This window comes from Dipodomys spectabilis, unplaced genomic scaffold, assembly GCF_019054845.1.
Source record: "Dipodomys spectabilis isolate Male_0828 unplaced genomic scaffold, ASM1905484v1 ptg000234l, whole genome shotgun sequence".
Taxonomy (NCBI): Eukaryota; Metazoa; Chordata; class Mammalia; order Rodentia; family Heteromyidae; genus Dipodomys; species Dipodomys spectabilis.
The window spans coordinates 1,331,453-1,343,719 of NW_024870911.1; the positions used below are offsets into that span (position 1 = coordinate 1,331,453).

Sequence of the window (12,267 nt, forward strand, 5' to 3'; positions counted from 1 at the left end):
TTGTACGTTTGGAGCCACAGAAGCTAAATAATAGGTATTAGCTAAATAATAGGAGTTGAGCATTAAAGTAATACAGGAATTTAGAAAATAGCCATTCCAAATTTGCCAGAAGTACACCTCAAAATTAAAGCAGTTTAGTAAATCCCAAATAGGATAAAACAAAAAAGGCATATCTTGTGTAAAGTTCTAAAAATTAAAGACAAGGGAAAACTGTCTTGAAAGCAATTATGGAGAAACAGTTTAATGACAGCAGATTCATTTATTGCAAATCTTAGAGATCCAGTGTTTCAAGTGTTGAAAGAAAAGAATTGATACTTTTGGGAAAACATTCAAAGGTCTTAGGTCAGAACTCTTTGTTTGGATTATTCTGTTAATGCAGATTTTATGTCATTGAATAATTCATCTCACTTGCACTCAAATGAAAATTTGTTCATAGATATTGACATAATATTAGAATATACTAAAGCTCAGAGTAAAAACACTATTAACAAGAAAAATAATAACTGCCAATAGATTGTTCAGATTAATACAGTATAAAGGGAATTGATTTAGCCTCATGTAAGTCTAACACACCAAAATGAACTCTCAGTCTTGTCATTGCTTGCTTCCCTTTTGCTGCAGTAGAATTGTGTTTTGGATGTGCACACTGAGAAGTGACAGGAACTGGAAGGTTGGCAGCATCTCAAGCTATTGGAAACCAAGGAGAGGTTTATTATATGCAGCCCTTAAATTAGAGTAAATTATAGAATCAGGCTTAACTATGCTTCAAAATTAGACAGCACAATTTGGGCAAAACAATCACCAGCAATTGCTAAATACAAAGCATCTGGTTCATGAGTAGTATCTCTGATACCAGAAACTTCTATTTTCCTGTCCACAAAGTGGCCACAATGATACTTGATTTTGTGCTAAAACAGTATTTACCAATTTGCAAATAATGAGCTGGACCACTAAGCTGTGCCTGATGTATTGAGCCATACCCATAACCCTCAGGTTCTGCTTCTTGGTAGAATTTTTAGAGCTTTGCTCTAATTAGTTTCTCTTCGCATCCTTCCTGTTAATATAAACTTGCATTGTTGGTTTGGCTTTGACCTTATGCTTCCTTAAAACTGCGCTTCATATAGCTCTTTCTATTTTAAGCACTACAGCTATTCTGAGGAGATACACTATATGTATCCTTTTGATGATTTCTAACACATAGATAAAATAAAGGTACCCATAGTTGTTTGATCTGGATTTTGCCTAGCAGAATAATTGTATATTGTCTTGAAGTGTACATAGTTTCTTTTTTCACTTCTCTTACTTTCCTGCTTCAGACTCACTTATTATTTGGAGCATTTAAGGAAATATTTATTTTTAGTTTTGTATAACAGTTTTTAAAACTATGAAAACAAAAGGGAAAATTGAATACCTAACTTAATGTACCAGCTCCTAGTTAAAACACAAGAGCAGTAAAGATAATACATTATTTCATCCCTATGATGATAACTCATTGTTTATATGCAAATATTCCAGATTTCTCACTCATAATATCTGAAATCTGAAACATTTTTCCCAACAATTTTGCTCAACCTATACTTATTCCTATATGCTACATTATTTTTGTCATAATACTTTATATGTTTACATTTTATGCATAATCTGATTCTCTTACCTGACTGTATTCTTGAGAGGAAAGCCTATGGTTATTACTGTGTTCCTGGCATGTGACATCATCAGCATTTGTTGAATTAATAAACCAGTTAAAAATGTAGACAAAAGACAAACAGTTCATAAAAGGAAATATACAAATATCAGAAAATATTTTCAGTCTTATGCATAGCTAGGAAAAAACAGATTTTATAGTAGTCATGTTGAGAAATTTTTAAGATAAGATGAAAATAATAATTTCTGAAAATAACAATATTAAATGTTCACTTGAGAACATGACTAGCATGAAAGAGGTATTCAATGAAAATATGATCTAATTATACTGTGGGATATTTTTTGCTGTTAGAAGGAAAGAGGTACATTCTGGTTTATTTTGTTTTTACAAAGGTGATTATAGCCGGGCACCAGTGGCTCATGCCTGTAATCCTAGCTACTCAGGAGACTGAGATCTGAGTGAGGATCCCAGTTCAAAGCCTACCTGGGCAAGGAAAGTCCATGAGACTCTTACCTCTAATTAATCACCAGAAAACCCAAAGTGGTGCTATGGCTCAAGTGGTAGAGTACTCACCTTGAGCTGAATAGCTCAAGGACAGCTCCCAGGCCCTGAGTTCAAGCCCTATAACTGACTGTAGGTTGATACATACACATAAAGGCATAACAAAAGTACTTGAAGATTTTTTTCTATACTGGTGATACTGGTTAGCTTAGTGGAGGGGATATTTTTTTAACTATATACTGGCAGTTTCTCATTTTTATGAGAGTATTTTATATTGGCTTTAAAATATGTATGAGTTAAATTGATTAGGGACATAGAGAAATAGACCCATTATTTGTATATTGAACAAAAAAATCAAAGTTACCAATAGAACATGATTTAATCTAAAACAGTAAATATTTTCATATTATTAGAGCCTACAGTGTGAAACAAGAAGAATGAGATTAAAAATTATGTCAAGAGTAAATAATTGAGGAACTTACTTGTTTTTTTGCATGATGGAGCTCATAACAGTTTGGGGTTTTTAAAGCTGGGATTTGACATGTGTCTTGCATGGTTGAGCTCAACACCATTTCAGGTTTTTAAAACCAGTATTTGACATTAGTAATACCAATAAAAAAATAATTCCAGGAGATACACATTTCACATAATGACAAGGTCACACAATGACAAGGATTAATTGCATCTGATCTCTTTGGCAGGCTTGAGGAATCAGTAGATTACGTTCTTAAAATTGTGTTATAGATACACAAATAGAAGATACCATAACGCCAATTGCATTGGAATCCATCACAATATTAAATTTACATAGTTCTATAGTTAAATTTTTTAAATAATGCAAATATTATTGGTCTCTGTTACTGCTCCAGTGTAGGAATTTGTCTTTATTGGATGGATTTTGTTTTATTTCAATGATAGTATGTTGGCTTAACTATCTTTCTTGTGTTATACAGGTTTTTGATTGGTCAAGGAGCTCATGTAGGGGCTGTTAACAGTGAAGGAGACACACCTTTAGATATCGCAGAGGAAGAGGCAATGGAAGAGCTACTTCAAAATGAAGTTAATCGGCAAGGTAATATAAAAACCAACCAAAATGGGGGAAAAAAAAGTGTACCACTTAGATACTTTGACTTTTCCTGAAAAGTAAATATTAACATTGAAGAATGACCATAAAATTTAAGTGAAAAACATTCTAGCTTACTGAACAATAGGTACAGTGTGATTCTGTTTGAAACTTGTTCAATATTGTATCTTTTGACATTTGTTAAACTGAAAGAAGTATCACAAGCGGTAGGATCAGTCTATATTTAATTTGGGGATCCTATGTATTGTGTATACGTTTACCTGAATTAGGGAACGGAAGAGGAACAACAAAAATGCTGGAACAAAGGGCAAACCAGTGCAACAGTGATACTCACAAGACAACATGTTGGAAATGAACTTTACACTGGGGGGGTGGGGATTACAGGGGCAGGAAAGTGGGAGAAAAACGAGGCGGGTAACAACGTTTGACAAGAAATGTCAAACTACCACTACCTTACATATGTAACTGTAACCTCTCTCTGTATCACCTTGACAATAAAATTAAATTAAAAAAAATTATATGGGGATAAGAGTTTCAGTTAGAAAAGGGGATAGAAAGTACACAGGATGGGTGCAATTTAAATACAGTGCAAATTTAAATACTGCAAATTTAAGTACAGTGGCCAAGAAGGCCTCTTGGTAAGAGACCATTTAACTGAGATTTGAATGCAGAGAGGAAATGAGTCATTTAGTTCTGGGAAAAGAACATTCCAGATAGAGGAAGCAATGAATATAAGGATGGAAGGGTACCTGGTATATAAGCAGCAAGTAACTAGCATGACTGAAGCAAAAATAGCAGAGGAAGAGATTGCTTAGGAGAGGAGGTTATAGAAGTAGCAAGAGGTCATAATACATAAAGCCTTGTAAGCCTTTAATCCAAGTGAACCAGGCAGTCAGTACAGGTGTTGAGGGAGATGACTAACACGAATAGTATTGAAAAGAGTCTGGTTTTTGTATTTAGAATTCATTTTAGTAAGACAGAAGAAAAACAGTTAGAAAATAATTGTGATTAGATTAGTCATGATAGGACTAGACTGAAGTCATAGTAGCCTAAGTGATAAGAGGTTGGATTCTGGGTATATTTGAAGATTTGATCAAAATGATTGAGTTATTAGACATAGATTGTATAAAAAAGAATAAGTTTTTAGTAAGAGCAACTAAATAAATGAAGTTTGTATTTGAGCTGTGAAGAGTGTGAGGAGAGTATGTTTTAGGGAAGTATCAGTGGGTCATTTGAGATTGCTTGGCATTCAAGCAGTTGAATATGTGAGTTTGAAAGACCTGAGAGATGGAGATGGAGATGGAGATTTGGGAGATGTCACAGATCGAGAATGGTAAGTATAATTTCTCTTACGATTCATAAATATTTTGATATTAACTTTAATAACATTTGCACAATTCTGCAGAATATTACCATTGATTTCTGCACTATAAACAATATATAACTGTATCCTAATGAAATTATCTTTAAAATACACCTGGGCACAGAGATACAGACCTATAATTCTAGCCAGGAATGCACTTCAGTAGTTGCATCAATCCTGGACTTCAAGCAGGGATTTATCTGTAACCTCCAAATACTAGCCATAAAGGGAGTTAGAGAAATCTAGGAGTATATATAAAAAGAAAATGTATATGATAGGATGAGTTCATAAAAATTCTCAAGTTGGGAGTTAACTACAGGAACTCTTACCAAACCACAACTACCACAGACTTTTAAGACATTAATCCAACTTATGTACTTTAGATGTTGTTTCTGACTTTACCAAAGGATTTTTGAAGTATGAATGGAAAGTATTGCTTTCCATGTGACTGAAGAAAGGATACTCAATTGCCAATTTTGAGAGTGAAAGAAGGGGAGAAAGTCATACTATATATAGTGTAATGAATCACAATTCCATGAGAATTCCATATTCAGAATCCAAACACAATTGTAGGAGACTTCGAGGCTCTACATTCAGTGGCTGTACTTCTGCTGCACTTTTTCCCTGTATTTTTGTGAAAATATTTTTTAAATTTATTTTTATTATAAAGGTAATATTCAGAGGGTTTACCTTTACATGAGTCAAGTAATAAGTACATTTTCTTTCATACAGTGTCAACTGTTACCACTTTCCCTGTCCCTCCCGCCATCTCCACAGTGCCCAGTGAGCTCTACTGCTCTACTTTTTTTTACCCTTTTTCCTTGAGTTCTATTCCTCCTGACTCTCCCAAAGATATACAGAGGAATATACCATATGTAAGGTAAAGAAGACAGAATCATTTGTTTCCATATTTTAGGAGTTTAAGTATGTGTGTTATTTTATATAAATATGAAGAGACACTTAGGGATTAGACCTTAGTGATTTTCTCCTAAGAGTGTCCTCTTTTGGTCTCACTGTATGTGAGTATTTAGAATCCTGTGTAATTTGATATATCCCAGTGCCTTTTAGATCTGACTTCCACATATCAGAGAGAATATGTTCTGTTTGTCTCTGAGCTTGGCTTACCTCACTTAACATGATTTGTTCTAGTTCCATCCATTTCCCTGCAGATGACATTATTTTATTCTTTCTAATGGCTGTGTAAAATTCCATTGTATATAGGCACCACACTTTTTGGATTCACTCATCTATTGTGGAGCATTTGGGCTATTTCCATATCTTGGTTATTATGAGTAGTGCAGCAATGAACATGGATGTGTGGCTACCCTTGTCATATCCTGATTCATGATGTGTTTAGGATAGATGCCTACGAATAGTATGGCTGGATCATAGGGAAGGTCTGTGTTTAGTTTTTTGAGGAACCTCCAGACTGCTTTCCAGAGTGGTTGTACTATGTTACATTCCTTCCAGCAGTACAGTGAGGGTTCGTTTTCCCCCATATCCCTGCCAGCTAATTACATTTTATTACAACCTTTTTTTTTTTTCCTCCTGGTCCTGGGGCTTGAACTCTAGGCCTGAGCCTCTTTGTGCTCAAGGCGAATGCTCTACTACTTCTGGCTTTTTTGAGTAGTTTATTGAAGATAAGAGTCTCATGGAGTTTCCTGCCCGGCCTAGCTTTGAACTGTGATCCTCAGATCTCAGCCTCCTGAGTAGCTAGGATACTATAGGCATGGGCCTGTAGAAATCTGTTCAACATTTCTGTTGGTTCACTGCAGGAGGTTTGAGCAGATTTTCATCAGGTCCTTTATGTTGATTGACACCAACATAAACTATAAATTCAACCCAGTAACTGGTCCTACTATTGTCTGGGCAGGGAGTCTCTGAACCTAGGTCAACCTTCTACTGAACAAACAAGTTACTTTTTTAAAAAATTCATTCACTTATTCATTCACTATGCATTTAGTAAGCAGTTACTGTCCCTTTACTTTGTTCCAAATACTCTGGCAGTAGTGGGAAAAAGAAAGGATCCTTAACCTTTAATAAACTCATGGTATTCTGGAGAAAGGTAGAGATTGTAAATGTATCATGATTTGTGTTATTAGTTTTCTAAGTAGCCATCAGTTGAAGTGATAAGATACCACTAGGTCATTTAGGAATTCTAGGACCATCATTACTAATTTATTTTACCCCAAAATGCAGAGCTTCTTGAAGGTAGAAGTACCCTCTTCATTTTTGTATTCTTTTTACTTTTATCACATCAACTTAGCATAGTGCTTGTAAATGATACTAAGTCTGGTAAATGAACATCTGCATAAATTATAAAAAAATAATTCTGGTGGTATGAAGAATGTGCCGTGTTGGGAAAAGAAAGGAAATTTGGAGAGAGAGAGAGAGTTTAATATCTGTAACATTTTAGATGAATATAGGACCTTCCTAATCGAAGTGCTCAGTAAACACTTGTACCTCCTAGACTAGAGTTCAGAGAACAAGTCAAACAGAAGATCAAATTTGATTGTTATTCCCATATAATTTTTTTAAATAAAGTTTTAATTTAAAAAAAATTCAAGAATACTATACCTTGGGAAATGTTCAAACTTAAAAAAATAGTAATCAGGAAAAGTGAAAAGAAAACAAAAGGTTAAAATTATAGAGACAGAAACTAAATGATCAGAAGAGAAAACTACAAATATCTACAGTATTCTCACATTATTTAAACAACTAGTTATAAGCAGCTCATTTTCTAGAACTGGTTTTGCTTTTGGTTTTTCTTTAAACTTGAAATATTTTGGATAATTATTTGGAAAAATCATTTTCAATGTAGAAAAAAATGAAAATAGTTATTTTTTGTTTTCTCAGGGGTTGATATAGAAGCAGCTCGAAAGGAAGAGGAACGGATAATGCTTAGAGATGCAAGGCAGTGGTTGAATAGTGGTCATATAAATGATATCCGACATGCAAAATCTGGAGGTACAGCACTCCATGTGGCAGCTGCCAAAGGCTACACGGAAGTATTAAAGTTAGTACTATTTTTTAGAGTTATTTTTCTACTTTAGTTTTTCTGTATGTCATAATTCTTTGTCTTAAAGTAAATTAAGGTTTTCATACAGCTAATAAAGGAATTACTGTTTGCAGGAAGAAAGAGAAAGCATATACTGCTTTTGTTTCTAAAGTTTGTCCTTTCAAATTTTCAGTTTTTTGCTCTTGATTTTCTTAAGCTGAAGTTTTACCATGAGGTGAATTTCAGTGTCATTCAACCATTATATGTTATCTTTTGAACTAATGAGTTAGTAATTTTAAGGCTTCCATATTCACTAGTTGAGAGCTTCATATTAAATACCTATTTACTAATATAAATAAGTATTCATCTAAAATACAGTTTCTATTACAGGAACACTAGAACTCAGTTCTAATAGCATAATATTCATTATTAAGGCATAAGCAGTGTTAACTAAGGCTCTATACTTATCAGCCAATTTCCTTGGATTAGAATTCTTTTACATACTTTTCTAAAGTGTTACTAATGGTATTTTCTAAAATGTTCATTGCATAACTTTTTTGCCTGTATGTAAAAGGAATAAGACTAGCTCACAATAACATCTACTTCCTCCCTTCTAACCCATTTGAGTTTCTAAATATTGATACTGTCCTTTATTCCTGCTTATCAGTAAAAACAATGAACTGGATAACCCATTCCCAGATTTCCTACCTTTTTTTCAGTCCCCATACAATTTCAGTAAAATAACCTTTTAGAATTGCTGTTTAGTTTACCTGTCACCATCTGTTTGTAATGTAAAACTTTTTACAAATCTTTTCAAACTGTTACCAAGTCCAAAATAGATGTAGCTAGTTACCAAAAGGATAGAAAATATCGTAGTATCCATGTAATAAAGGTTAAAAAAAAGTTTCTTAAAATTTGTGAGCATATGGGTAAGAAATGTACTCACTATCTTGCCCATGTAATTGTAACTCCTCTGTACAGTATTTTCACAATAAAATAAATAAATAAATAAAAATTTGTGAGCATAGTTTTTAAATGACAAAGGCTTAATGAAGCATAATAATGGAAAGTTATCCAATTCTTCATCGTATTAAAAAATATCCCTTTTCAAAGCCAGATACCAGTGGTTCACAGCTGTAATCCTATCTACTCAGGAGGCTGAGATCTGAGGATTGTGATTCAAAGCCAGCCCCAGCAGGAAAGTTTGTGAGGCTTACCTCCAGTAAACTGCAGAAAGCGAGGTGGCGCTGTGCCTCAAGGGGTAGAGCACTAGCCTTGAACTGAAGAGCTCAGGCCCAGCGCTCAGGCCCAGCATTCAAGCCCTACGACCAACCAAAAAATAAAAATAAAGAAAGAAAGAAATTTATCTAGCTTGTTGATGGTTTTTTTGTAATATCTTTTTACTGATGCAAAAAAATTACACTCAGTTTCTTTCAATATATGTTTAATTTTGTTTCGTTTTGAATACTATTGTTTTGTTTGAGAATTTCTATGATAAACTATAAATGTTCATGAAAGTTTTTATAGACCAGTTTTGGTTTTGTTGTTGTTATTATTTTGGTTGGTCATGGCCCTTGAACTTGGGGCCTAGGCATTGTCCCTGAGCTCTTTTGCTCAAGGCTAGGCTCTATCAGTTTGCGCCACAACTCCACTTTGGTGGGGGGAGGAGGGAGACTAGGGAGGAGAATCTTATTTGGAGGTAAGGGTCTCATGAACTTTCTTGCTTGGGCTGGCTTTGAATAGCAGTCCTCAGCCTCCTGAATAGCAAGGATTATAGATGTGAGTGTGTGAATCAGTGTTAGGCCAAACCAAAAAGACTTAATAAAATCATCAGGAATTAATTAAAACTGCTTCTTTTTGTCAATGACTCAAGAGCCTCTTTTTCTGGGTGATTTTTTCTGTTGTTCCCAGTTAATTCACTGAGAATTTAATCTCTAAAGAAATGTGTTACAGATTTTAGTTAAACTGGTAAAATACTATTGATTGTTTGTTAATTTCTGGATTTTAATGATTATCTCATTGTAATTTCTTTAGACTTTTAATACAGGCAGGCTATGATGTTAATATTAAAGATTATGATGGCTGGACACCTCTTCATGCTGCAGCTCACTGGGGTAAAGAAGAAGCATGTCGAATTTTAGTGGACAATCTGTGTGATATGGAGATGGTCAACAAAGTGGTAGGCTTTTAAATTTTATATTTTAAATATTTTAACTTTAGAAAAAAATCTTACTACTGTTATATAATTATATTTTTATCAGCTGTATAAAACAGTATTTTGTTCATCATTCGTTGACTATTAATTGTTTAATCTTTTCAGCTCCCAAATGAGATAGTTCTGGCTTTATTCTGCAAAGAAAATAATTACATTATCAGATAACTAGGAACACTGGGTACTTGTAGTGATTCTAGGAGTTTATAGGTTAAGAAAATTATGCATTTTCATATGTATGTTTTTTTGACATAACTGAGTTGGAATACTTATAGAAGAATGTTCCTGATTTTCTTTAGCTGATATTCTTATTAACCTGTTCATAGGTACATGAAAAGGTAGTGAGATGAGAAAGGTAAAATGTATACAATTTTATAACAAGTACAGTGCAACCTCTAGTTTCTTAAGTTTTGCATATGAGAAAACAGTTTAGTGAATTAAATAGTTAACATTTCACAATTAGGGTAAAGGAAGAAACAAATGTCATACAAATGTTTCTCAGAAAATCATAAAAAGATTCAAAATATCAAGTCTATTATTAGATTAGACTTATCTTCTCTACTCCTTTTGAAATACTATTGGTCATGTTACCAGAGTAGCCAGTTTTCTTGGTAGTCTCATCCTTACCCAGGTTAGTAAATAAATTGCATTTACCAACTGTTAAGAGCTCAAAACATATGTGCTCTAGTGAGCTTAATTATTTGTAGCTTAGAGTAAATATGGCATACCATAGATGCCTAGGATTTGGCTATGAATAAATGATTGAAGATTGAGGGTAACAATGCAGATTATGCCCTAGCTGCTGACATAAAGAGATAAGAAGGCCTCTGACCTCTTTTGCCATATGTATTTTCATAATTGATCCTAAGATATATTTTGTGTAAGAAATGTGCAGCCAAGAAAAGGATAAGATGTAATGAAAGATCTTCAAAGTCAAGGGAAATGTTTGAGGATGATTCTTCTTAAATTAGAGATTTGTACTTATAAGTACAGTTTTCTGTTTGAAGTTTAGGTCAAAACTTTCAGCAGCTTGCTTTCTCTTGTTTCTAATTACAGTAACTTTGTAATCAATAGATAAATAAATGTTAGCACTATTTAATTGTAATTTCAAATTAAACGCCAGATGATTTTAGGTAGAATTCATGTTTCATTTGTTTCTATATAGAAATTCTCCTTGCAATTAGGATATTTCTCAAGAAATCAATGGATACCTATTAACCTCTGAATTCTGATCTCCTCCATTCCTGTCTTTTCCTTTTTTCTTTTATTGTAAAGATGTTGTACAGAGGGGTTACAGTTACATAGGTCAGGTAATGAATACATTTCTTTTTGAACAGTGTCACCTCTTCCCTCATGTTTTCAGAATTTTTCAATGACCCAAGCCCCTTATCCTACTGGTGGTGCTGATAAAGTGATTAATTTAATAATCATGGCTTTCAGATAAAGCCCCCCAAAAAAGACTTGTTAATTGAAATTAGTTTCCAAAAAGATGCTATTTCTAGTTTAAGCATGCTAGGTTTTCTAGATGAATAAATATTCTGCAGAAATATACAAAAGGTAAAGTATATATGAAAAAAATCACTTTGTGGCTACATTTGGTCTGTAATTGATCCATAGGTGGTACATCATAATTATGCACTAGAATAGAGCACATACAAAATTATTTTAGCATCGCAGGGTTTTTTTTGTTTATTTATTACAATGATAGCAACTTTTTATGTGTCCCTGGATTTGTTGGTTTTTTTGTTGTTGTTGTTTTTTGTTCTTTAAATACTAATCCTGTGGCTTGAACTTAGGGCCTTAACACTGTTCCTGAGCTTTTGCCCAAGGCTAACACTTTACCTTTGAGCCATAGCTCTACTTCCATCTTTTTTGATGATTTAATGGAGATAAGAGTCTCATTGACTTTTCTGCCCCGGCTGGCTTCCATCTTTAATCCTAAAATTTAAACCTCCTTGAGTAGCTAGGATTACAGGCATGAGCCACCAGTACCCAGCATCACCCTCAGTTTATAACCTTACCACTTTACTCTGTCATTTTAGTGGATTGATCATAGAGAGGATTGTGCCTCAAAATTACTTTGAATTTGACAGTATTCAACCTTTTGTCTACACATATTATCTAATGCTACCCTTCTAATAACCATATGAAGTTATTTAAGTATTTTGCAGAGAAGTTGAGTAACTTCAAAGTCCTGATAGTGAAAGTTTTTTTTTTTTCTCCTGTTTCTTTGCAGTTTTATTTATGAAAACATTTTACATAAGTCAATCCTTACCAATTAATTGTGTAAGCCTGCCTGAACTTATTATTTTATTCCTTCATTAGTACTTTTGGCTTAAAAATACCATTTTTTTTCATCATCACTTTTGATGAATTCATTAATAATAGGAAACATGACTTGAGGAAATAATGTATAGCATCGAAAATATATAAAATCCTTTAGAAAATATGAAAGTTTATATGA

The 12,267-nt window shown here is 33.6% G+C and overlaps 1 protein-coding gene across 3 annotated transcripts in view; it reads left to right on the plus strand.

Moving 5' to 3' along the window:
* Positions 1–12,267, plus strand: part of Ppp1r12a (protein phosphatase 1 regulatory subunit 12A) — a 108,790-nt gene that overhangs the window by 52,000 nt on the left and 44,523 nt on the right. For all 3 annotated transcript variants that reach the window (XM_042699169.1, XM_042699171.1, XM_042699170.1), the window contains exons 3-5: positions 3,100–3,218; positions 7,450–7,609; positions 9,626–9,770. In XM_042699169.1, the coding sequence (XP_042555103.1) occupies positions 3,100–3,218; positions 7,450–7,609; positions 9,626–9,770 (424 nt within the window). The remainder of the gene's footprint in view (positions 1–3,099; positions 3,219–7,449; positions 7,610–9,625; positions 9,771–12,267) is intronic.